General features: G+C 40.5%; 1 protein-coding gene across 1 annotated transcript in view; it reads left to right on the top strand.

Moving 5' to 3' along the window:
* Positions 1–27,875, top strand: part of CPA6 (carboxypeptidase A6) — a 264,226-nt gene that overhangs the window by 86,087 nt on the left and 150,264 nt on the right. Inside the window, exon 2 of the mRNA XM_065895615.1 lies at positions 18,444–18,519. Within this exon, the coding sequence (XP_065751687.1) occupies positions 18,444–18,519 (76 nt within the window). The remainder of the gene's footprint in view (positions 1–18,443; positions 18,520–27,875) is intronic.

Raw genomic sequence — 27,875 nt, 5'->3', positions numbered from 1 at the left:
ATGCAAATAAAGCCGTTCGCATTCCAGAAATCCCCCACTGTTCCAGACTTCCAGAATCTCATAAGATTTTCGATCTGTGTTTCTTTCCAGGATCTGGCCATTCGTATAGCAAAAAGTCTACATCGTATAGATTTTATCCACCAAGTGGGGAAAGTTAAGTACCCAGTAAGAAGACACTAAAAAAATGCAGCCTGAACAAGGTGGTACTGCAGTGTAAAGGCCTTTATAGAATCACACAGCCTTTAGGCTTCAGGTCTATTCCTTTGGGGGAGACAAAAGGAATACATTTTCGGTTTTGCCTTTGAACATAGCTGACGACAATTCTTTGGCTCTTCAGTTTCTGTGTGGTTAACTTTAGACCGCTGATATTAACATCCCCTCATGATTCTTCTTCATTAAACTTACTCCTGAGCTACTGTTAAATGCCAAAAGTCTGCCTTCTCAGAATAGTCTTCCGGAAGGCTTTGGCTTATGAGAGCCTGCAAGATTTTTCTCCACTCCCACCCCTGCAGGTTGCCCCTCATGTACATGTACATTAAAAGCTACCAAATTGGCCCCCTCCCCCAGGCATCCCACTAATCCTTGGTGCAATCTAGGAATGACAATTGCAAGAGCTTGGAAAGCAAGTGCACGTGGGATTGTGTCTTGGTTTATACACGCGAACATTGTGTGTTTCCTCACTGTGAAGCAGTCGTGTATTTTTATGGTGCCTCCCCCACCATCACCGAAATCTCCCCATCACCATCTGCAGGAGTGAGCCTAGATAACATGAAGAATGCATTCTTCTGGTGCCACGATTGGTTCAAGGGTGAGCTTGGCATCTTAACTTGATCTAAATCTTTGAGTTTAGGATTCTTTCCTTTCGATATTTAGAAAAGAAAAATAACCCATTCTTTTTGACAGTGTGGTGTATGGATGTGAGGCCTGGGACTGCTGCAGCCATTCCGTGACATTAAAGAAAGTGGGCTTGAGTGAATAGACGAACACAGAGTTAAGAAAATTGCAGAGAAATCGAGCTGGAGCCCTGACCAAACTCTGCTACCTATTGCTAGACTCTTCATTTATAAGCAAATAATTTCCCATATGGTTTAGTTCATTTTGAGGTGGGTGTTCTGTTATTTGGAACCAAAAGCATCTTAACTGATGTGTTAATTACGCAATCATATTTCTTAACCCCTGACTGAAGTGTTCCAGAATTGGTTACACTTATAGAGCCAGAGAGTCCCACCGCCGAAAAAGAAAAGTACAGTTGGTTGACCCTTGAACAAGGTGGGTTTGAACTGCCACGGTCCACTTATACATAGATGTTTTTCAATAGTAAACACTGCAGGTACTACACGCTCCTTGATTGGTTGAATCATGGATCCAGAGGAACCTCAGATACTGGAGGGCCGACTATAAATTATATGTGGATTAGCCCCCAGGTTGTTCAAGGGGGATCTGTAAGTTCAATCTTTCCTCCAGGAAAGGACTTCAAAGACATAAATCACCCAACATCATACATAGAGTCACCACATAACATTTAATAGTGGAAATAAGGAAGGAAAAGGAGAAAGGCACATCTAGGGTGTTGGGAGCCTTTGCAGGCTCTTGGGTCCCATGGGGGAAATGACAAAGCCTGGATGCCTCGCTCTATACAAGTGTCCTCATTTCCCTCCCACTGCTGCTGTCCCTTCTCCACAGGCTGGTTGTATTGGTAGTTCTGCCACTTTCCCATAAGTCTGCACAGAATCTACCACCAATGTCAAGCAAGGAGCTCGTTGTCAGACTGAGCTTACTTCAAAGTTGTTCTTGTTTCCTAGAAATTTTCAGATTCAAAAGAACGAGTCACAGATGATGATAGCTCTACAGTTCTCATGTCATACATTGCTTATAGACATAAGAAACAAGTTTGGACAAACTATTGACAAAGTAATCCTTCTAAGACACTGAATAACCCTTGACAAAATTCAACCCTAACTCTCAATGCTCTTGTGTATACAGATAATCATTGCCTTTGTTTATCATTTCTTCAAATCCTTAAAAGAGAGAGATAATCAAATATATTACCTTAAAATTAGGCAAATACTAAAAATCGTAAGAGGATGAAATGAGAAAACATAAAGCACTTAGGAAAAAAATTGATAATAAGAACTCAAAAACCATCGGGTATCATTGCAATTTATTGTTTGGATGAAAGTAAATACATTAAACATTACAATTGAAAAAGTTCTCTACAGTGGGATGAATTGGGAGATTTTGATTGACATATACACTAATATGTATAAAATAGATAACTAATAAGAACCTGCTGTATAAAAAAATAAAATTAAAAAAAAACTCTAAAGACCATTCAATTTGGGCAATCATAAGCCTAATTATTCTTCACAAAACAGACAATTCCATATTCACATTGCATTCAGTTAGCTCCAATGTGATTTTAAATAAGTTCTAGACATCTTTGTCAACACCCCCAAAAAATATTTAAGCAGAGAATATATAGGAATGTATAGCTATTAGTTTTATGCAGCTACCTTAGTCTCTGCATGAAAAAATTCAATGCTTGCACTTTGGATGTTTTTCCAGCTTTATTGAGATATAACTGACATGTAATATTGTGTGTGAGTTTAAGGTATACAGTATGATTATTATGAAATATTTACTGCAATAAAGCTACTTAACGCATCCCTTACCTCACAAATTACCATGTTGTTGTTGTTGTTATGGTGAGGACATTAAAGCTCTACTCATAGTAACTTCCAAGTGTACAATATTAACTGTAGTCACCGTTCTGTACATTAGATCCCCAGAATTCATTCGTCTCAAACTGAAAGTTTGTGCCCTTTGTCCAGCATCTCCCATTTCCCCCATGCGTCAGCCCCTGGCAACCACCATTCTGTTTGCTATTTCTATGAATTTGGCTTTTTTAGTTGCCATTTACAAGTGAGATCATACAGTGTTTGTCTTTCTCTGCCTGGCTTATTTCACGTAGCACGGTGCTCTCCAGGTCCATCCATGTTTTGGCAAATGGCAGGATTTCCTTCTTCCTTATGGCTGAGTAATACTCCATTGAATCTTCGTACCACATTTTCTTTTCTTTTTTTTTAAATTTTAACATCTTTATTGGAGTATAATTGCTTTACAATGGTGTGTTCGTTTCTGCTGTATAACAGAGTGAATCAGCTATACGTACACATATATCCCCATATCCCCTCCCTCTTGCTTCTCCCTCCCACCCTCCTTATCCCACCCCTCTAGGTGGTCACAAAGCACCAAGCTGATCGCCCTGTGCTATGCGGCTGCTTCCCACCAGCTAGCTACTTTACATTTGGTGGTGTATATATGTCAATGCCACTCTCTCACTTTGTCCCAGCTTACCCTTTCCCCTCCCTGTGTCCTTAAGTCCATTGTCTGCATCTTTATTCCTGTCCTGCCCCTAGCTTCTTCAGGACCATATTTTATTTTAGATTCCATATATATGCATACCACATTTTCTTTATCCATTCATCCATCAGTGGACACTTGGGTTGTTTCCACGTCTTGGCTATTGTGAATAATGCTGCAGTGAACCTGGGAGCTTGCCCTCCCAATTCTGCATTCTGTGTTAATTGTACATCCACAAAGCAGTAAACACAGTCGCCTCCAGAGATGTAAAGACCATACCACAATGAGTATGTTTCCCAATTTAATAAAAAAAAAAAATCCCCTCCCCAAACCAAATTAAATTCCTTAAAAAAAACCCTCCAGATCTCCAAACCTGAGGAACACATTTGGCAAGAATGTAAACAGATCCTGGTTTGTTGTCCACATTTCACTGACCATATCCCCCACTTCTGTTCTTAGTCCTTTCAGTCAATTCTTATTTTTGATTAACAAATAAAAGTCTAATTTAGAAAACTGGCTCATAGCTTCCAAGGGAGATTTTCCACAGCTTTCTATAACTGCTTCATCCCTGTAACGTACGAGAAGGCAAAATATTTCTGCATGACAAATTTCCAATAAAAATTCCTCAAGTCTCTTGTAGAATTAAAGCCTCGTTAAAAGCCAGTGTCCACATTTTTCTGACCAGCGGGGCAGACGCTGGATTGGCTCCCTCAGCATCTACTCCAACCCCTGCTCGTGTGTCTTTCTGGCCAACAGAGGCTACAGAAACCCAAGCCCCCTTGGTTCTAGATGTGATTTAGGTTCCATTTGACCCTGACTCAAATTTGGAGCTAAGTAGAGAGAGACACCGTGATACCAGACGAGCTTTGTTCGTATGAGGAACGCCTTATGACCTAAGCAGCGCTGTTCTCTCCCCGACTCTCGTGGTACCTCTGCTGAACACTCACATCCTAATTTTACAAACAGAATGAAGGAACAACTAGGGAAAGAGAAAGTCTGGCAAACAACTTCTGGGAAATCCAAATCCTTTTATGATATTTTACTCTTCTCTAAACATTTTATGCACTACTTAGGAGAAATGAGTATCATGGTTTTAAATACTAACCGTATGTTAATGTCTCCTAAATTTCTGCCTCTGGCCCCAGCTTCCTGCTAAGCCCCAAATTCGTATCATCAAACTGATTCCTCATCACCGTATCCGTGTCTAATAGGATCACAAATATAGCATGTTCAGAAAGAAATAGGAGCTTGATATTTTCTGCCAAACCTGCCTTCAGTCTTCTCAATCCCAGTGGATGGCCAAAGCGTGGTAGTCATCTGTGATTCTTCTCTAACTCTCCTTTGGTTGTATAAATTCAGCAGTGAATTCTGTGGACTCCACTTCTAGTATATCCTGGATCTAGCCTCTTTCTCCGACTTCCTTAGAGAAGCCACCTCTGTCCTATACTGCAGCAATCATCCTGCTGGTCTCCTTGCTCTCCCCTCTCTCTTCCCTTTCCCCCAGAGTCCATTCTCCACACAGCAGCCAGGGTGAGCGTTTAAAAACATAAATCAGATATTATTGTCCTGATTAAAACCCTCTAAGAGCTTCCATTGCACCAGGTATAAAAACAGAACTCCGTATGCACGTCCAGGGCTCCATCACGAGATCCTCCCTGGTCATCCCCCCGCAACGTGGCCGCCTTCCACGCACCCCTTTGTTCTCGGCTGCAGACTTGCTGTCCTCAAGGAGGACCAAGCATGCCTCAACTCAGGGCTCTTAGCACTCTTCCATGGAATCCTCCCCTGCTGGCTCATTTGAATCCAGGTATTAATTTAAAACTTGATTCGGAGGATGCTTCCTTGACACCCGATCTGAAATAGCACCGCCCCCTCCCCAGTTGCTATCAAATTACCTCTTACTTTATCCATAGCTGTGTCACTATCTGAAACGCTGTTTGCTAATTTATTTACTCATTATCTGCCTCCCTCACTGCAACATAAGCTAGATGATAACAGAAAATTTCCTGCCGTGTTCATTACTGTTTCTCCAGCACCTGGAGAAATGGCAGTGATAGGTATCGGTTCAGTGATCAAATATTTTTGCTTCATCAGATACATCAAGTATTAATATTTAAAATAAGAACTCTGAGTTCCTCTCTCACCTGCAACAAGAATGTGTTTCCTCCCTTCCCTGATTTTCTCCTGACAACTTCACAACACCTCCAGGGAAGTGTGTTCAGTTTAAGGGGTTACCATCTTAAAGACAGAACCAAAATCAGCCCAGAGAGCTAAGAAAGTCAGCTCCCCACTTCTCTACTCATGCCCCGCAAAAGAATTCCAGAAAATAATGCATCCCTCACCCGTTTTGTTCAACGTGATATCATCACAAAGATTTGGGAAAATTGTGAACTTCATTACATCTATGCCGACACAATAATATTTGACAAAATGGTGTTATCACCTGCTTTAAAATAGAATTTTCTCTAAACCTTGATTCTGCAGATATAGCTCATTTAGGAAGCTATGTGCTATATCCTCTAACTGGCAAAGGAAAACTTCGTTGCCAAGCCAATCCGCCGAATCAGACTTGGTTTCTATCAGGAAAGGCTGCCTTCCCCTTTCAATTCATACTTTTGTGTTAATACACAGCCCCTCACAACCCTCTTCCTTCTTAAATTGAATTCTAAGATATATGAGTAGATAAGATACAAAGCTTGGCCATAATCTGTTGCCTGGATGCAACACGTGCTTTCGTCTTCAGTATGTTTTACCAGTGTTCTCTGTTCACTGTTCAGGGACTCCCCTTCAGGAGCAATGCATTTGGCTGTTAACAGGTGATGGAAGAAGCGAGATTTTTAGATGTAAATTGTCATCACTGCTTCTCCTTACTTTGTGATGTATCTGACTATAAACTTTCCCATCCTATTTCTAATACCCTACTTACCCTCATGATATATGATATGACAGGGAGAGGCATGAAATCCCACCATGGGCTTACGGTGCCTTGTTTAATTGTTGATTTATTTGATACCCCTGAGAATTTTTCATCCTCAGAGCAATGCACTATAGTAAGATAAAGGATGGGCTAAGGTTTGCCTTTATTCTGAGAAGTAGGAGGAGCCTTAACCTTGGGTGAAGCACTTCCTCTAAACTGAAGGTAATGCCTTAAATGGACTCAGTTGTGAGCCATCACTAGGCAAGCCTCTGCAGCTGAGAGAATGAGGCTTGGAGATTTTGGACAACATAGGCAGTTTGAATTTTATTCCTAACCCTACTAGTTGGATAGCTTGTGGTTTTAAATTCAGTGATGACTATATTTTTCTCCTCTATCCAGAGCCAAGTCCAAGAAAGATAAGTATTCCTACTCTTTCTTTTCACAAGGCATTCTTTCTGGCCACCCTTTCACTGAGGTGGTTATCTTTAAGACCTTCTGTTGGTGTCTCTGGTTTGCATGTTCCCCTTGTTCAGATTCTAGGACATCAGCGATCACCCAGATGTCCTCAATCAGGGTGGCCACTGCTTCAGTGTTATCTCAGCATTTTCGACCTGTTAGGATTTCCCCTACTTTATTGCCGGCCTACCAATGCATATTAAAAGATACACTACACACACGTACAAATTTCAGTATTGCTAAAGTATTTTACTGAAAGGAGATTTCAAGATATTTAGCCCAACAAGTTATTCTGGCAGATTCCCACGTGAATCTCATGCACGCTCAAATTTCAAAACCACTAAGCTATTGTATACCAATGACTCTCGGTCAACTGGGACACAGATCTTCATTTCAAGTATTCAAGTCCTTCCATATCGTCTTCTCTGATAGTTCCAGCTAAACACAACTCCCTGACCGGCTTTCAGGGAAGGGTTATTAAAGGCAACATTAGGGCTGAGGGTTGTATGGTGCTTAATCAGCTCATGGACAGTCATCTGATTGGTTGGTGGTGAGGTAATGGGGTGGTATTTCGGGAGTCGACATCATTAACCTTCTGGTTCCAACAAGTCTGGGGTCCACATGCTTGTGGTCAGCATGCAGTTAACTTCTTCTACCTGGTAGGGGTTTTGGTGTCAGCAAAACAACTCAGTGATGTGGCTCAGGATATTATCTATAGCTCTTGATGAGGAACTAAATGTCCTTGACTTTGTTTAATAGCTAAACTACTGTTATTTCATCTTGCTTGACTCTTCCCTTTCGTTTCTGTATTTTTTACTTCGCTGATTAAATTTGCTCTTCAGAACTAGGGGAAGGCCTAGGAGACTAAAGCTTTTCTACAAACAAGAGATGGAGGACATGGGGTTCTGTCCCTGGGAAGGCCCCACAGCATCCTGCTTGATCTCATTTTCTGTGTAATTTATAAAACATTGATCACATGCTACCTTATATCACGATAATAATGTAAGGCATTACTTATGTCTTATATACCCATCTAGATTATACATCTTTATACTAGATTATATATGCTCTATACTCACTTCCTTTTTCTTCCCCACCAGGGACTTGCATGGAATAATTGCTACACAGATATGTGTTGAATGAATGATTCGTTCTCCATTGCGGTAACAGTTTCCTCAGATTGAGTCCTATCCTTAAATATCACAAGAAGGACTTGTCAAATACTGATTTGACAATGATATATAGAAAGTCCTTGAGACATAGTGAAGATAATATCTTACTGTAAGAAATTAACTTACTGGCAGGGTTACATTTTATTTCTTTTTCCTCTCTGACCTGTGCTAATGAGAGAATAGGAAATTTTCAAGCCTTACAATGGAAGCCATTCCATTCCAAAATTTCAGAAATTTAAAACATAGCAGTTTACAAAAGCCCATCTCATTTCAGTTCAGCAGATATTTCTTGATCATTCATTACCGATGAGACACCATGGTAGGCATTGAACTTCTTGAGAAAATTTCTGTTACTTTTGCAGACTATATTTTTCTTTTCTCTCCTGTTAAAATAACTGTAGCAACAACAACAAAAAAAAAAAGAAGAAGAAGAAAGTCATCACTTCTGCTTCTGCTTAATGTTAATCCGAGAGTGGAGTCTAAAGCTTCATGTCCTAGGCAAACTGCCATAGGAAGCTTCTTCGTGTTCTGAGTATTTTATATTGCAACTATAAACCATGACCAAAGAAGGGAGACTCCATTTAGCTCTCTAGAGTATTCCCTGCCAAGTTGTCTCTTGTTTATTGCTTTTTAATGAAATTTTTCATGTACATCAAAACTTCCTTTCAACAAAGGAAGTACAGCTCTGAGACCTTTATAATATAGAATCTATATGCGAACAGTAATTTTTCTAGATGGGATTACTTAATGGTTTTCTTTGTGCTCGGGCATGAGTTTTTTTTTGTTTAATAAGTGAATATCCTATTATTCTTCCACAAGATACAAGTTTTCAGAAAAATCGGCAAATATTTTAAACCGTCCTATTTTTCTTGCAAACACGAGATGACTCTTAGCTGTTGAGTTCCATAAATCTTCTCCTCTGAAAGCACCCACGATTTTTTAAGCTGCCAGCAAAATTAAAGGGATGTTTTAGAGAATGGTATTTAGGAAAGAAAGAAGGAATGTCAATATGTGTTTCCCCAGCTGCGAAGACTTTGCTTACTATTAAATAACAGTAAATTTAATTATTCTATTGGTTTTCCTTATCTCATTCCTAAAAATAGCCAAAATAAGTAAAATTATTGTTACTCTGCAACATGCTTTTGGTTACAAGTAGGAGACAACTGACGCAAACTGGCCCACACAGTAAAGAAAAATTGTACACTGTATAACAGGAAGTCCAGAGATAGGACAAGCTTGAAGGTTGGTTGATTCTACAAGATCACTGAAGACCCAGGTTCTTTCTGTCTCTTCTCCCAACAGTCCACAGAATCTGCTTCACCCCAAAGTTCACTCCCTTCTTAATTACAGGCTGTCAGTGCCAAGCAGGGTTACACATTGCTTATGTTCAATAAGAGTGAATCTTCTTTTTCCCTCAACCTTGGAATATCAGTCCTTCCCTTAAACCCGATTGGGTCCATTTATAGCACCTGTCCATCTCCAGACTACCAAAAGTGTCCAGGGGATACCCATCCTCTGACTGGCTGATCAAGACTCATTCCTGAAACGGGTTTAGGGTGTGTATCTGAGCAAACCAGTCCTGTCAGGGTTTAAGGAAAGGAAAATGGATTTAAGAGGGGCAGTCAAAAGCATCCACTATAGTCATCTACTCTGGTACCTTGTAAAGGGCAACCTTAGAAATCCTTTTCTACATCCAGGTAAATTGTGTCTTTATTGAAAAATTGAACATGTGTAGCCTGTACCAATAGAGAGGACATCTCTACAAGACTCTCTCTGAAATTATTTTCCCTTTTTATTTTATGTAAATCGCTGTTGTAGAAAATATTACCTAATATGTGCATTTCTGAGATGCCAAAGAGCTGCCTGAGAAGAAAGGAAATAGTCCCAAATTAAGAAACTGATCAACAATTAGAATCAAATACCCGTGAAAATGTCAAGAAATAAAAGCACCAACAACGACCAAAGAAAGTTAAATAGATCCGCAACTAAATCGTGGTTTGTTTCTGATATTTACAGTGAAACACACTTAGCAAAGCATCTGCTTTCAGCTTGTTAAGTTCTAAAGGATGAGAAAAATATTTTCCTGTGGAGGTAATAACAGTAGCTAATGCACTGAGAGGCTATGTTAAGTTAGGCGTTTCCCAGACAGTATCTCACAGAGACTGTGAGTGTAAGCCCATCACGGCAGGAACTGCTCTATCCCTAGCATCCACCACCGTGTCTGGCACACAATGAAAACTTAATAAGTGTGGCCAAATGAAATAATTCTCACAAAAACCTTATGCAACAAAATTCTAGTGTTTCCCCAGTTAAGGATTAGACATCATTGGCTCTAAATGTTTACACAGTTTGGTCAAGTGGTGGAGCCCTGATTGGAATCCAACCTTATTCTTTTTCTTCCCTAAATGAACAAGGAACTGGTTCAGAGAAGATAAATCCAGTGACTTGGAGACAGACAGGAATGAAAAACTGAAGTATCTGAAGTTTATGTGTTCTTAATACTGGTGCATTTGCTGGGTTCAAAAAAGACACATTCCAGATACATCAGTTGATAGAAGTTTATCATAAGGAAGCACAAGGGAAAGGGGGGACTGTTTCCAACCCATGTCCCTGGAGCCAAACGATCGTTCACAAAGGGCTGTGTGTCAAGTGCCTGTGCTCCCTGCATGAGGACTTTGCCAGTGTGGCCACTTGGCTGTTCCCTGGATCTGGTGCCCTGCTCCAGATCCTGCAGACTAACTGGTCCTTTTCTTTATGTCTCAAGCGCACACTCCCCAAGATGGAATCTGACTGCATCGACCGTCAGTCACCGGCCATAGAGTGAACCCAACTGGGCAGGACTTACTTGTCATTCCACCTTACTGTCCACGGACTGTCTTTAAGTTGGGTCTCAAATTAGGTGTGGTCCCAAGGGAAGCAGTTACACGATACCAAGCAGAGGACAGACTACAGACAGGTCACACATTCTGAGGCTGCTCAGGAGGTCTGATACAAGTAGTTTCCTCTTGAGAATCTTATTCATCCTTCCACTCAACAGATTAGAACAGGAGAGAACATGAAGGATTTGAGTGGATGCCATCAGGAACCTTCAAAGTGTAAATATTGGATAAAGCGAAGAAATGCTGAAAATGCCAAAATGTAATGATAACATCAAACATCTATAATATCTCTGACTCTGTGTCAGGTATTACTCTAAGCACTTGACTTGAATACTCATTAAACCCTCACTCATTTAATAGTCCATGAATTAGGTACGAGTCTCCCCAGTCTGGAGAGAGAGGGACTGAGGCACAGAGAGGTGAAAAACCTTGCCTGAGACCACGCAGATTGTGCTGGCAACTTGCCTCCAGAGTGTGTGATGCTGCCACCCTGTCATTGGTTTTAGTGGATAACAGCTTTGGAGGAAGAAAGAAGAGGAAACTTCCAGGTGCCAAACATTTGGGGAGGGGGGAAGCTACAGTGAAAAGAAAAAGCTGATGCCTTGAGGTCTGGGAGTCAGGACTTTGCAAAGGGGCCCTCAAGCTGATGCTGGGGTTCCAGTGCCCACGGTGGGCAGGAGTGGGGAGCTAGAAGCAAGTCTGAGTAAAGCTTGCTTTTCTCAAAGCACTTTTCTCGAACTGTGGAGAAAAACTTCCCACTCAGCTGGAAGAAACTGAGGGAGATTTTACTTTCCTAGGGATGTGGGGGATAGGAGGCACCTCTGAAAAGCAGATACCCCGGGCCTTTACCATGCGTGGGTGTGAGCTCCTTCACCCTCTGCATGATAGAGGAATTTTGAGTAAGACAAAAAAACTGGTCCTGGACCCCTCAAGACCAGCTCCAAACCACTCTGTAGAGATACTCACACAACGCAGGATTCCCACAAATAGATTACAACGTATTGAATTCCTGCTTATATGGAGTTTAAAGCTTAGTGGAGAGATGTAGACATTAAATAATTATGGTGAGTGTAATAGGAAATGTATAAGGTATTGGGAGAATACAGGAAAGAACAAGGTGACTGAAATTTTCTGGATATCAAAGAATAGCTCCATGAGGACATAATGGTTAAGCTGCCATCTTCAGAGTATGTATTAATATTAGTCTGCTGGGGCTTTGGTGACAAAGTTCACAGACTGGGTCACTTCAGCCACAGCAACTCATTTCCTCACAGTCCTAGAGCAGGAAGTCTGAGATCAGGGGGTCTGTGGGTGTGGTCTCTTCTGAGGCCTTCTTCTCCTGTGTCTTTACATGCTCCTCCCCCTGTGAGTGTCTGTGCCCAAATTTCCTCTCTGAAAAGGACACCAATTGTATTGGATGAGGCCCCACCCTAATGACCTCATTTTAACTTAATTACCTCTTCAAAGACCCTATCTCAAAATACACTCACATTCTGACATACTGGGGGTTAGGACTTCAAGATATGAGTTTTGAGGAGAGATCCACACTTAGACGTGCAACAACAATGCCAGGTGATTTTCACAAACATGGAATGAAGGAGGAGGAAAAATGTGGGAGAGAGAGGGATGGACAAAAAATATTTTAAAATCTTTTTCAAGGGAGGAAAGTACTAAGACATTAATTCTAGACATGAAAGAAGAGGTATTTGTTAAGGTGGGGTTTTTTTGAATTTTATTTTATACAGCAGGTTCTTATTAGTTATCTATTTTATACATATTAGTGTATATATGTCAATCCCAATCTCCCAGTTCATCCCACCCCCCCCACCCCCCTCCTGCTTTCTCCCCTTGGTGTCCATACGTTTGTTCTCTACATCTGTGCCTCTATTTCTGTTAAGGTTTTTTTAATTTATAAAAACACTGAAGAAATAGAAATAAGATGCGTAGCTCACAAACCAATAGATATGAAAAAATTGGCAAAGAAAATTGGTTAACTCTAAGAAAGGCAGAAAAGGAAGAAAATGGCAACAAGAACTTATAACAAAACAAAAAATTGTAAGATTAAAACCACACATGTTAGGTATGATAATTAATGTGAACAAGTACAATTCTCCAGCTAAAAGTCAAAGTTCTTTATGGATTTTAAAAATTTAATCTAGCATTATGACGTTTGCAAGAGACACATCTGGGGGAAAAGCATAAGAAAGAGATGGGCAAAATTGTGCCAGCTAAACAGAAAGAAAGCATGAGTGGCAATCATATTAGGGAAAATGGAATTCAAGGTAAAGGCCATTTAAATGAGCCAAAGAATGATTTTTCTAAGGATATTTGGTTCGAATAAAAGTTTCATTCCATTCAGAAGATGTAGTAGTTATGAGCTTATACATAACTATGTATCATCAAAATACATGTTATACATTAATATATAACATATATAACTATATATACATCTAAATACATATCTATTTATATATAATAAATATAATTGATCAATAAAAACAAAATGATTCTTTAAAAGACCAATAAAATAAATTTTGCAAAATCTGATTGAGGAATTTTTTAAAAACCCACAAATACCATTAGGACATAAAAAGGGGACAAAGCGGGCTTCCCTGGTGGCGCAGTGGTTGAGAGTCCGCCTGCCAATGCAGGGGACATGGGTTCGTGCCCCGGTCCGGGAAGATCCCACATGCCGCGGAGCGGCTGGGCCGGTGAGCCATGGCCACTGAGCCTGCGTGTCTGGAGCCTGTGCTCCGCAAGGGGAGAGGCCACAACAGTGAGAGGCCCACGTACCGCAAAAAAAAAAAAAAAAAAAAAAAAAAAAAAAAAAAAGGGGACAAAGCTACAGATAAAGTTATATGTCTTAAATTGTAAGACTTTTTAATAGTTTAATATATTTTATAAAAATAAGTGGATGGTTTTCTGGGAAATGTAAATTACCAAAAGCCCAGAAGAGAACCGAACACACCATTATCCACAAAAGAATTTAAAAGATATCTAACCCCCAACCACCAGAAAAAAACAAAAACAAAAAAAAGGAAGAGGAGGTCTCACCTTCAAAGATTTTATGAGTATATTCTACAAAACAATCAGAAGCATAACTTCTGTGTCATTCAAATTGTCAGAGCATATTACAATGGTAAAAAATCCCTAATTAGTCCCGTGAAGTAAGCATAATGTTGATACCAAAATCAGACAAAAGTGATTCAAAAAGAACACGATGCTTTAAAGTTGGATTTTTAAAAGCCTCCCTTACGAATATAGGTATAAAACTCTGAAATAAAATATGATCATATGGAATCCAGTTGTTTATTTAAAAGGAGCATTTTAAAACCAAATTAAGTGAAAAATAGCATTTAAAATGAATTAAGTGAAAAATAAAAGCAAGTTAGTATCATAGTGTTATAAAATCACTGTGTGTGTATGCGTGCGCGCACACGCATGCATGTGTAAATGCAAAGAGTCTGGCGCGAATCCCAGGAAACTGTTAATAATGGCTACTAGGGGCAGATGGGAGGTTTGGGAGAAACCTGCGAGAGGAACTTTATTATTCCACATCCTGTGTAATATTTTAATTTTTATAAACATGGATTCATAAACTAGCTCTGTAACTTACAAAGAAATGTAGAGTTTGATAATAGAATTGTGAAAGGTCATGCCAGGAGCTAGAGGAAAAATCTGGAGCTTCACGTTTATGTCTTTCAAAAGGAGGCTGAGGAGGAGGACTCTCAGGTTGTCCAAACACAGATGTTCTTCCGTAGGTGTGGTCAAGGCATAGCGATGACTACAGCTGGCATCAAACTCCAACCACACAGTCTTAGGTGTTATGCTTAGTGACTAAGTCAGAGGAAGACAAATACTGTATGTTTTCACTTATATGTGGAATCTAAAAAATATATATATAACAAAACAGAAAAAGACTCATAGATTCAGAGAACAAACTAGTGGTTACCAGAGGGGAGAGAAGTAGGGGGAGGGGAGAAATAGGTGAAGGAGGTTAAGAGGAACGAACTGCTAGTTAGAAAATAAGTCACAGGGATGTAATGTACAGCACAGGGAAAATAGTCAATATTTTATAAGAACTTTGGTGTGTAATCTATAAAAACATTGAATCGCTGTGTTGTACACCTGAAACTAATAAGTCCATTATACTTAGAAAAGTTATATATATAATTAAATTTAAAATGAAAATGAAAAGGCAGCTGGGAGTTCACCCCTCACTCCTGTAACAAGGACTCTGAGACCCAGACAGATGGTAACAAGTCTGAGATGGTATTCTCTTGCTGAATTCTCTTCTCTAGGAGTATACATTCTCATTAGACATTTAATAATAGTTTTTCAATTGATTAACTTTTTTTAATGTGGTTGCTACGGTACAGAAGGTTTAGTCGTCACATGTACAACCAGACTTGATGCTAGCATGATAGCAACATAACCTCATTTGTCCTGTAAGACAAGGGGACAAAATACCAGTATGTCATGAGTGGATACATATTAATAATTACTGGGACATTAGGATACCCTGCCGCCTCTGTACTACATCCTTAAACTGTACTTAAAAACATCTGCAGTCTTTCTCTGACAACTTTATAGAGGCTGAGTCAGAAATATCTGATTTACCCTCATCTTAATCCCAAAGGGTAACCAACGGGTCTTAAAATGATGTTGTCACGTAGTGGTTGAGAAAACTGATAAATTATAAAGGAAGCCTCAGTTCACCTTCTATGATAGCTGTGCACAGCTAGTTTTTCTAAGTTCCAGTAGCTACTTCACTACCTGAAAACTTCCTGTTTGTGGTCCCGAATTATTGTTCGCACTTCGAAAAAGACTAGCTATCAGATCTAGGGAGAGTAAGCTTTCTGTTTGGTAAAACAAATGGGGCATTTGGAAGGCATCTGGTTTTACATGCTGAATAAAGAGCTCTTGGGTTTTGGTTGCTGGCTAGTCTACCAATATAATTTATAGGCTTACAAAAAAGTATGGCATTTCATGGGCTTTCCTAAATAGCTTTCCTTATTCTCTGCTCTTTGGTAAGTAACCAAATGGTAACATTTCTCAAGTCACACCTGAAAATTTCTACAAGCTGAGATGAAGTGAACTTTTTGTGATAAAAATGACAAAGCTGGGTTTGAACAATCACTTTCAGGGTTAAATAATCCCAGGGGTGGTCCCCTTTTATCTTACACTCACAGAGGAGGACCCAATTGCCAGGTTGAATTATCATCTTAAAAAAAAAAAAAAAAGAATCTGCCCGTGGCTGTAAAACAACCACAGATTGCTTTCTTTGCACTCTTGAGGAGCTGACAGGGCCCCAGATGGAGGTGTTTTTCAGCAAGCTGTCAAGTGATCCATCCCTCAGAAACAACCATACCATCCATAGGAGTTGTTTCTCTTTGCCAAGAATTATATTGGTTCAGGTGGGAGAGGCCAGGATATGATGAATCCAGGAAAAACAAAGGCCAGAGAAATGTGTAAACAGAAATGAAAAAGAGAAAAGGTGTAATTACATTTAAATTCTGAAGGTCATTTTTTGGAGTTGTTTTACAGTGACTCGATTTTTTTCCTTTCCTTCTACTTTTTAATTTTTTCCAGAAAAGTGGGCTTTATGACATGGATAGTGAGAGGTTGCTTTGTGTGATTTTTGAAGAAATCAAAGCTACAAAGCCATATTGAGTAGGAGTACCTAAAACATACTAAATTATCATCAGCAAGCCAGGGATCTTTTGAAAGAATACAACTAAGGAAGGTGTAACGGGATCTAAGGAAGGTGTAACGGGATCCTTTGAAAGAATACAGCTTAAAGTGATTGGAAATGGACACACAGCCCTAAAGAATGACTGACCAACAAATCTGGAAGTCTCCCTTGGGCTCTGATGTCCTCCATATTAATCTTACCTAGCCTTCGAGACTGCTATTCATCTAAGTGGTAAAACCATTGGAAAAGCATGCAAATTCTATTCTTATTCTGATACAACTTTGAGGCTGGAGAGAGAAGCTGTGACTGAACTGCTAGAGGGGTTTTGTTGTGCTTTATATATATATGTGGTATTGATAACATTCTTCTTTATCTGCAGTCACTGTGAAATGCCATAGAGGATGATGACAAATGTGCGTTCCCCTTGCACTTAGTTTTTCCTTACATTTCCTCTGGAAGCCAATTATTCTCAATGATCTCCTTTATACAATCTGCTAATAAATATTTATTAAGTATATACTCCATACAAAGCACGTGGAACAGTTGTGATTACTTTTTTACTATGATAAATGAATTTCTCTTTTATGGAAGTACAGGTGACTTACAATGTGTTAGCTTCAGGTGTACAGCACAGTGCTTCAGTTATACATATATAGTTGTGATTATATACCAGAGCCTCATGACATAATTAGAAAATGATAATGCCTGTCTGGCACACCTAGGGGAGCAGTCACCACCACAGAGAACTCTCTGATGGAAAGCATGACACCTCCAGTCTTCTTAGGCAATTCAGAATCTATAAAGAGTGTTCAAATATTCAACTGTGGTAAAATTTTAATGGCTGTAAAAATTGATTTAAAATTTTTATCACTTTAAAAATATTGCATAAACCATAATAGAACATGAAAAAGAACACATTTATATGTATAAATGAATCACTTTGCTGTACACCAGAAACCAACACATTGTAAATCAACTATACTTCAATAAAAAATAAATTTAAAAAACTAATTAAAAAAATAAAAAATTGTACAGCCATCAGCATCTCATGGCACACCCACAAATAATTGGGGGCCCTCCATATACCAGTTGGGAAGCTCTGTACTTGAGAAATAAAATGCCCCATAGAGATGGGCTTATCTTTACTGTCCTCAACGTGGGAAGAATCCAAACCAGAAATGTTCTGCTGTGTATGGATTTCACAGGTTCTCTCGTCAAAAGTCACATTATTTTTCAGCATTAAGTTAAATTTAAAAAGTAGTTTTGGGGCTTCCGTGGTGGCACAGTGGTTAAGAATCCACCAGGAGACAGGAGACACGGGTTCGAGCCCTGGTCTGGGAAGATCCCACATGCCACTGAGCAACTAAGCCCGTGCACCACAACTACTGAGCCTGTGCTCTAGAGCCCGTGAGCCACAACTACTGAGCCCGCGTGCCACAACTACTGAAGCCCATGCTTCTACAGCCCATGCTTCACAACAAGAGAAGCCCGCACACCACCATGAAGAGCAGACCCTGCTCGCCGCAACTAAAGAAAGCCCGTGTGCGGCCATGAAGACCCAACACAGCCAAAAATAAATAAATTAATTAATTGAAAAAAATAAAAAGTAGTTTGTTTTTTTTCCCCTGTCATCAGGAGTTTTCGTTCTTGGTATCTGCTTTGAGACACCATGAGCATTCTTGTCCTGTTGCCGCCGTTCCTGTGTTTTTGGCCTTTCTCTGCTTGAGTGTCAGTTTGTAATCTTCAAAAGCTGATGAATAAATGAATAGTGTCCAGACAGAGAAAAAAAGACCAATACAATCAGAGAATAACAAGGACAGGGTAAAATTCCTGCTGGCCAGTCCAAAGTTTTGCTGTTTTTCTTAAATGCAGAGGCAGTTTTTTAAAAGGTAAGAAGATAGAGATGGTTATATCTTTATTTTTGAAAGGTAAATATCACCATTGTTTTCCTTTTCTTGTAGTGATAAGGTGATAAGACTTATTCCCAGTACAGAAGAGGAAGCATATGCACTGAAGAAAATATACCAGCAACTGAAGGTAAGCGAGTGTCCACTCACTTATCATTATGCTCATAATGTGTTTACAGGGTTTTGCTGACTGGAGTTGAATAATTGGACTTCATTAGTCAAGGGAAGAAAATGATAAGAGATAGCTTGAAAGTGCCTTTAAAGGATAGTTAAGGTTACTCAAAATATTCTATATCTGACCAATTATCTATTTACTAGTTCATTTATTTTCCATCTCCCTTAGTAGAATGTAAGCTTCATGAGAGAGCTTGTCTATTTTTGATCATTGCTCTGTTCTCAGTGAGTGTCTTGAATATCCTAGGAGCTCAGTAAAATTTTTTTAACAAATGGATTTAGTTTGTAATTTTCCAAAGCTTCACTTCTCCTCCTTGAAATCTCCCTGCTGATCATCTAGACACTTTCCTTCTAATTAAAACTTCAAGCAGACTTGAGTTGAGGAAAAGAAAGCTAGAAATTCAAATTAATTAATTTTGCTATGTTTCAGTGAGTCCGATAAGAGAATTTTGTTGGCAAAGGTTGAAGGGCTTTGATTATTCAATCTTTGATGAATTCTGTGGTTTTTAGAGTTAGAGGGTTTCTCATCTCCCCATTACTACAATATAATTGAGTGTTAACTTCAGCTAAAAGCATATGATGAGAAGTGTTGTGATGGGCTCTCTTCCATGCCTACCAAGAACAGAAGCATCCCATAAAGTTTGTGGTGGTTTAGCTTCATTTTAATGGACAGCAAAGGAGACTTGCCAGGGAGGCCTCATTAACCTTCAGTGTGGGATAGACAAGCAAGTGTCCTAGGACTGCCATACAGTTCTACCCGGAGACGGTGTTAGGGGCATGACAGAGGAGGGATGACAGAATCAGTGGCTCCTGGAGATACTTATAATTATCAGACTTTTGGTCTTTTATTTTTGCTTTGATGTTTCTCTTTGACATCTTCCCTTCAGATATTGAATTTATTTGCAAATGAGGTTTTGAACTTTTATTGATTTCCTTTCTTCTTCCTCATCGGCAGCCCCTACACATGCAGTGTCCTGTTTAAGCTTGGGGGGTCCCACGAGAAGGGGTCAGAGTGAAGATGCAGGAGCTTATTCCAAACTGTGGTGATTTTATCCAATAGCAGAGAGACTGCGCTCACCAGGCATTGCCTAAACCTCCTCTCCCCCTCAAAGGAATCCCTGCTCTGGGTACTGACATTGACCTTCCTCTGGTCACATATGATCATCAACCCCATTATAGCCTTTTCAGCAGCGATACCTGAACAGTCTCTGAATAACCCACTAGGGACTCAAAAGTTACACAAAAACAAAGCAAGTTTCAAGCAGAAGTTTCTGGCTCCATTGTGTTGTAGAAATATCACTGGAAAAAAACAATAGCCCCTTTACATCTTAGAGTGCAGTATTCCAAGGAACAAACATTCTGAACCAGATATTGGAAAACGTGATTTGTCAAAGGACTTTTCTCCCAATGTGTGAATGTATTTACATGGTGAGCCTTACAAAGTTATAAAAATGAAATTGCATAGTTCTGTATGCAGTGATCACTTACCATTATCAAAAGCAATAAGATTGGGCTTCCCTGGCGCAGTGGTTGAGAGTCCGCCTGCCGATGCAGGGGACGTGGTTCATGCCCCAGTCCGGGAAGATCCCACATGCCGCGGAGCAGCTGGGCCCGTGAGCCGTGGCCGCTGAGCCTGCACGTCCGGAGCCTGTGCTCCACAACGGGAGAGGCCGCAACAGTGAGAGGCCCGCGTACCGCAAAAAAAAAAAAAAAGAAAGAAAAAAGCAATAAGATTACATCAGTGAGAACCGTGGGGATAACTTATAAACTCATCAGTCATTGTAGATGGAACCGAAAGATGTTGAGCATGGACAGGATGGTGGACCCTAATGACAGCACATTTACATTGTGCCCTTTTTGTACTTAAAAATGCTTCTGCCTATTGTTTCCATTTGGTCCTTAAGGAAAGGGAATAATCTAGGGGAGGAAACAGTTTGTTTCCTTAGGAGCTTAGAAGATAACTGAGAGAAGAGGGGAGGGACTGGTGAGGAAAGAGGGGAGCAGAGTAAGGGGGGATGGGGAGTTGATATTCCAGTGTTGACGGTGTTCTGGTGAGTCCACGTCACAATTACATCCAGCCGCTTGCAGTCACTACATGCCAGTCAGAGTGCTAAGTGCTTTCTGTGAACGGCCTCATTTTAACAGCCTCTTACCTCTAGTCTGTGTACTCTGATCGTCTTCACAACGGAGAGGATTAAGGCCAAGTTTGCAGGGCATTGGAGCCTGGTCTCAGAATGTGATCATTATCATGCTCTTACTTTATTCCTTGAGTCAGGGGTCACCAAGACCAGCCCCCAGGTTCAGTGATTGCAGGAGGCTCACAGCTCAGCCTGTAGTCCTAATCAGACCTATGATTTATTATGCAAAAGGATACAAAGCAAAATGAGCAAAAAGAAAAGGCACATGGCATGAAGTCCAGGAGAACCCAGGCACAAGTTTCCAAGAATAGTCTTCCAGGAGAGTCTCACAGGATGTTCTTAATTCCCTCCGTGACAAGTTGTGATGACACATGTGAAGCTCACCATAGACGTAGCACCTGGGGATTTTTTTGAGCCTAATTACGTAGCACCCTTGGCTCACGCACACCAGAATTCCAGGCTCCTGCAGGAGAGCAGGTGTTCAGCACGAGCTATACTGTTTGCACAAACACTTTAGGCACCGTGAATTGCTCTTCTCGGTTAGGATGGTAGGGACCCTCCCACAATCTAAGTCCCCATGCCCGTCTTGCAGGCAGGCCGTTCTAAGTCTAGCAGATTCGGGCCTGCTATAATAACTCTTTTCTGCATATTTCATTTCTTTCACAGAAGAAATTGTTTTATTAGGCTGAAGTTTGAGGCACTGAGCTATAACTAAATTTCTATCAATAAGCGTCATGTTAACTTGAGGTCGTTTTAAATTCATATGATTCCATCGCGTGATCCTCTTGCACTACAGAAAGCAGCAGTTCTGGCCAGGCAGAGAAAAAAGCCTGCAGAGAAGAAAGAATATGAGTGTCTGTCATCTGATGCCCTGTGGAGCTGATGGGACAGAATTGGGGCCATTGTTAACAGCTCCTTTGCACACCCTGTACACCGCCTCCAAGGGGAAGGGAGGAGGGTTTGCTGGGAGGCCTTGAGTTGCCTTCTTTCCCTACAGCACAGTGTGGTAGACAGAATTCTAAGGTGGCCCCAGCATTTCTGCCCCATGGTGTACACCCTGCATAATCCCTCCTCTGAGTGTGGGCTGGGGCCTGTTAATATGATAGAATAATTATTCTCTTGATATGTAAAGTATTATGCAGCAGGAGGGAAATTACCTGGGGTGGACCTAACCTAATCAGGTGAGCCCCTTAAAAGCAGAGTGTTTTCTCTAGCTGTTGGCAGAGGAAGAAGTCAGAGAAGTGCTCCCCCTGGCACATAGTCAAGCTGCTATGTTGTGAACTGCCCATGGGAGCCATGTGATAAGGATAGTGGCTGCTAGGATGTGAGAGCATCTGCAGCTGACAGGCAGCAAGGAAATGGAGCTGTCAGTCCTACAACCGTAAAGAACTGAATTCTGCCACAACCATATGAGCTTGGAAGACAACCCTGAGGTCCAGATGAAATCCCAGCCCAGCTTTTATCTTGATTTTTGCTCAGTGAGATCTTGAAGAAAAAATCCAGCCAGCTGTGTCTGGACTTCTGAACTACAGAACTGTAAGATGATAAATGGGTATTATTTTAAGCTGAGTTTGTGGTAATTTGTTCTGCAGCAATAGAAACGAATATGCACGGTAAGATAGCATTCCTACATGTTGGCCTTTGATGGCTGTTGGTTTAATAGTATATATGAATGCTTTAGGTTACTTTTTCTGATTTCACTGACTGTAACCAAGCATTTATGGGAAAGTGAAAAGCAACTGGAATATATGCTTAGGCTAAATTCACAGTGCCTTATCTGAAACCTGAACAAATGCAAAGTGTATGTGCATTGTTGAATGGAATCTGAGACAGTATGGTCAGGGCATAGCTAATTGGACAGAGAACTGCTGTTACAAAGCTGGTTACTCTCCTAATTAAATTTTATGGTTTTGCTGAAGAATTAAAACAAAGTTAAACAGAAAACCATGCCTCCAGAGAACTGGATTGAGAAAGCACCAACCAATTAAACTGTTAATTAAGAACATAACCATGATTTAAATAAAGTTATGATGGAAAGGGGATAGTTTGCAGGTGAGTAAAATTAAATTCCGAACACCATGTTCTGCCTAGATTTCTTCACAGATTCTTTGTGCTCTGAAGGGATAGAAATGGCTTTATGTAAAATCCAGACAAAGTTTCTCTTAAGAGAATTGACACAGCCTTGTTGAAAGAAAAATCAATGATGTTTGTTTCCAGTTTTCTCATCAGAGATCTGTAGGATAAAAATCTGTCCTGTATCCAAAAGTTTATCATTTTTTCAAACTAAAACATAGCCTCAAAAATATTAGTCTTCTTGATATCTTTGAATGACATATCTAGACTCATAAATTTCCATGGGAAAAGACTGCACTTCTTATGAGGAAGCCTTCATCCTTTCTCCTTTGCTTGGCTGTGAACTTGGCTGATGCCTTTCCCAGGTGTGACCTCTCTCCTCAGTATCGTGCTATAGTTGAATGTTCTTATCGCTAATCCTCCTTGGTACTGGCCCAAGTCATGCAGCTGGAGCTGTAGGAGCTCCAGAACACCTGTGGTCCCTTGGAGCTTACAAGTTCAAACATCCAACTGGATGGTGGAATGGACTGGGAAACTTGTGAGAAGGAAGACGGACGATAGAATTCTTGCTATGCGAGTTATTTGTTCCAAGTTTCATTAGAAACCAGTTGTGCCATCAGAAGATCTCTTAAGCATGGCTGTGAAAGGCAGAATTCTAAGATGGCCTTCAAGATTCTTAGCCCTGGTATATACACACCTCCCAGCTGTTCCATCAAACGCTAATCTAGGTACTGCTTTAAAAGGATTTTGCAAATGTAAGTAAGGTACCAAATCAGTTGATCTTAAAATAGGGAGATTATCCAGGTGGGCCTGACCTAATCAGGTGAGCACTTTAAACATAGAGTGTTTTCCCCACATGACTGCAAAAGAAGAAATAGAAAGATGGACTCCTGCTGGCCTGGAGGAAATCAACCATCCAAGCTGAGAGCTGCCATGTAACAAGAAACTGCAGGAGGACTCTAGTTATTGACAGTTGCCCCCAGGTGACTAGAAGAAAACAGAGACCTCAGTCCTACAACTACAGTGAAATTTTACCAGCAACCATTGAGAATGTAAGAGGATCCTGAGCCACAGATGAGACTGAAGCCTAAGCTGACACCTTAATTTCGGCCCTGTGACACCCTAAGCAGAAAATCAAGCCACTTTTGACCTACAGAAATGGTAAAGTAAGAACTGAGCTGCTAAATTTGTGGTAACTTAGCAATAAAAATCTAAGAAAGTGGCCTCAAGCAGCCAGTGACTCAGTGAGCTAGCTGATGATACACAGAACCATTATGAATGATATTGAAAGATAAAAGTGTAGAAGAGACCAAAACTTGGATCTGTCAAAATGTTTGGGGCAGGAAAGAGCATTTACATTTTTTTTGTTAAAGGCTTTGTAAAGTAATGAAGCAACATTACTTTTGCTTTCTCTGGCATGATTTTTGAAAGTAAGAAAGCCCCTTTTAATCCAGACAGATGTCCAAATGCAGTTATGGATTAAATTTCAGAAATACAAATTTCAGACGTGGTATGCAGTTTTCTCCCTCTGTGTGGTTATTGGTAATTAGTAAACTCAATAACAAAAAACATATTAAGAGAAACAATACAATCTGTGGGAAAGACAGGAATACATTGGAAACATTTTTTCAAAAGTAAAAAAAACCCAAAAAACCCTACAGTACTCTTATTATGATTACCCCAGATCCTTTATTTAATTTACTCAAATAGGTTGACAACATGACCTTGGACTAATACCACCATATTTTTTTAATAGATATTTATTGGAGTATAATTGCTTCACAATACTGTTTTAGTTTCTGTTGCTCAACAAAGCGAATCAGCCATATGCATACACATGTCCCCATATCCCCTCCCTCTTGAGCCTCCCTCCCACCCTCCCTATCCCACCCCTCTAGGTCATTGCAAATCACCGAGCTGACCTCCCTGTGCTATGCGGCTGCTTCCCACTAGCTATCTATTTTACATTCGGTAGTGTATATATGTCGATGCTACTCTGACTTCCCCCCAGCTTCCCCCTCCCACCCCAAGTCCTCAAGTCCATTTTCTATGTCTGCCTCTTTATTCCTGCCCTGTAACTAGGTTCATCAGTACCTTTTTTTCTTTTTTAAGATTCCACATATATGCGTTAATATACTATATTTGTTTCTTTCTTTCTGACTTACTAGACAGACTCTAGGTCCACTGTATTTTAAGTTGACCATGTTTCCTTTCTGTTTGTAAGATGTCTCAGTTTTGCTGTTTAAACGACCTGGTTTGAGATGAGTTTTTAAACTTTAAAAGTATTGGGTTGGCCAAAAATTTCGTTCAGGGTTCTCCGTAAGGTGTTACGGAGAAACCCAGACGAACTTTTTGGTCAACCTAATAGTTGCTCTTATTGGATGATAGTAATTGCTATTCCTAAAGTGCACGAAACTGGGCAGTTTGAGAGGTCAGGTCCAACCGGTCTCCCATAGAAGGTGATCTCAACTGGGCTCATTCATGCATCTGCCATCACTCTGACGACTAGTGGTTGGCTGTGTGCTAGGATGACAGGACAGCTGGACCATGTGTCTCTTATGGTCTAGCTGGCCAGCCTGGGGGTCACAGGGATCCAAGAGGAAACTTACAAAGCTCTTTGAACCCAAGCTTGAAACTCAGATATACTTCTTGTTTGTTTCATATAATTTTTTTAAATTGGGGTATAGTTGTTTTACAATGTTGTGTTAGTTTCTACTGTACAGCGAAGTGAAATAGAGTTCCCTGTGCTATACAGCAGGTTCTCATTAGTTACCTATTTTATACATATTAGTGTATGTTTGTTAATCTCAGTCTTCCACTTCATCCCACCCCCCCTTTCCCCCCTGGGTGTCCATACATTTGTTCTCTGCGTCTGTGTCTCTATTTCTGCCTTGCAGACCAGTTCTGTGACATTTTTCTAGATTCCACAAATATGTGTTAATATACAATATTTGTTTTTCTCTTTCTGATTTCACTCTGTGTGACAGTCTCTAGGTCCATCCACATCTCTACAAATGACCCGATCTGGTTCCTTTTTATGGCTAATATTCCACTGTATATGTGTACCACATCTTTATTCATTTGTCTGTCGATGGACACTTAGGTTGCTTCCATGACCTGGCTATTGTAAATAGTGCTGCAATGAACATTGGGGTGCATCTGTCTTTTTGAATTATGGTTTTCTCTGAGTATATGCCCAGTAGTGGGATTGCTGGGTCGTATGGTAATTCTATTTTTAGTTTTTTAAGGAACCTCCATACTGTTCTCCATAGTGGCCGTATCAATTTACATGCCCACCAGCAGTGCAAGAGGGTCCCCTTTTCTCCACACCCTCTCCAGCATTTGTTGTTTGTAGATTTTCTGACGATGCCTATTCTAACTGGTGTGAGGTGATACCTCATTGTAGTTTTGATTTGCATTTCTCTAATAATTAGTGATGTTGAGCAGCTTTTCATGTGCCTCTTGGCCATCTGTATGTCTTCTTGGGAGAAATGTCTATTTAGGTCTTCCACCCATTTTTTGATTGGGTTGTTTGTTTTTTTGATGTTGAACTGCATGAGCTGTTTGTATATTTTGGAGATTAATCCTTTGTCCATTGATTCATTTGCAAATATTTTCTCCCATTCTGAGGGTTGCCTTCTCATCTTGTTTATGGTTTCCTTTGCTGTGCAAAAGTTTTTAAGTTTCATTAGGTCCCATTTTCTTATCTTTGTTTTTATTTCCATTACTCTAGGAGGTGGGTCAAAAAAGATCTTGCTGTAATTTATGTCCAAGAGTGTTATTCCTGTGTTTTCCTCTAAGAGTTTGATAGTGTCCGGCCTTACATTTAGGTCTTTAATCCATTTTGAGTTTATTTTTGTGTGTGGTGTTAGGGAGTGTTCTAATTTCATTCTTTTACATGGAGCTGTCCAGTTTTCCTGGCAGCACTTATTGAAGAAACTCAGATATACTTCTACCACATTCCACCAGACAAAGGAAGTCAGAGGGCCAGCCCAGATTCAAGGACTGGGAAAACAGACTCCAGTTCTTGATGAAATGATTGCAAGGTGTGAATGCAGACATGAGAAAAATTTGTGGTCATTTTTATAACCCACCCCACCCACATATCCTTTCCAGTCTGTCAATAAATCCGAGGTGAAAGATGGCTGCTACCTACCTTGTCTGTATTCTCACTGCCATTGCCTTAGTTCTGACTCTGATTGCCTTTATTCTGGTTTACACTCATCTCCCAAACTGCCTTTCCATCACCTCATGTATGACTCCTACCTGTTTTCCATACTGTAGTCAAGGTGATCTTTCTGTAATGAAAAACTGACCATGCCACATCTCTACTTAAAACCTTTTAAGTATCCCCGCCCCCCCACCCATTGTCAACGGCAGTATCTCCAGCCCAGACTGCACATTGAATCATCTCGGAAGCTGATATCTGGTCCCCCTGCCAGAGATTCTGACTCAGTTGCTTGAGTAAGCCTTGATTATTAGTTATCTTTTTAAAAGCTCTCTAGGTGAATCCATAGGTAGGAAGGGGAGTCAACCACTGGCCAAGGGTATAGACTTCAAACTCTTTGGCATGATATGTGGAGCCCTTGAAAACCACACCCTGCCTGTCTCTCAGACATTTCTCAGCATCCATCACTATCCTTGGCTGTGTTCTTCACCCTCGCTGTACTGACCTGACTATAGTTTCTCTCTGAAGGGCCTTTTCTCCAGCTGTTCCTCTTGTCTGGAATGCTCTTCTCCTCTTTGCCCTGCTTGTAAACACCACTCACCTTTGAAGACTCAGCTAAAGCATGGATTGTCCTTGAATTCTTTGACCCTCGCTGAAGTCTACAGACAGGATATCCTGGCATCCTTGGCACTTTGTACTTACAGCATCTTTCCTCCCCCAACCCATCCCCAGTGGAATGAGTTTCTTACAGATCGGCAGTTTAGTGGATCCCTGAATTTCACACAGTGACTAGGGAGTCGTTGATGGGAGAGAAAAGAGTGAGTCTTCAACTGGTGCTAAAAGAGCTAAAAGAGCGCACAGTCAGGCGCTCACTCCTAGGAACACAGCCCAGACAAGACGTAGAAAAGACCATTATTCCTTCCTGACCCACCC

The sequence above is a fragment of the Phocoena phocoena genome, chromosome 17 (genome assembly GCF_963924675.1).
Source record: "Phocoena phocoena chromosome 17, mPhoPho1.1, whole genome shotgun sequence".
Lineage (NCBI taxonomy): Eukaryota > Metazoa > Chordata > Mammalia > Artiodactyla > Phocoenidae > Phocoena > Phocoena phocoena.
Note: the sequence above shows the minus strand (reverse complement) of the source record. Positions and strands in the feature narration are given on the sequence as shown.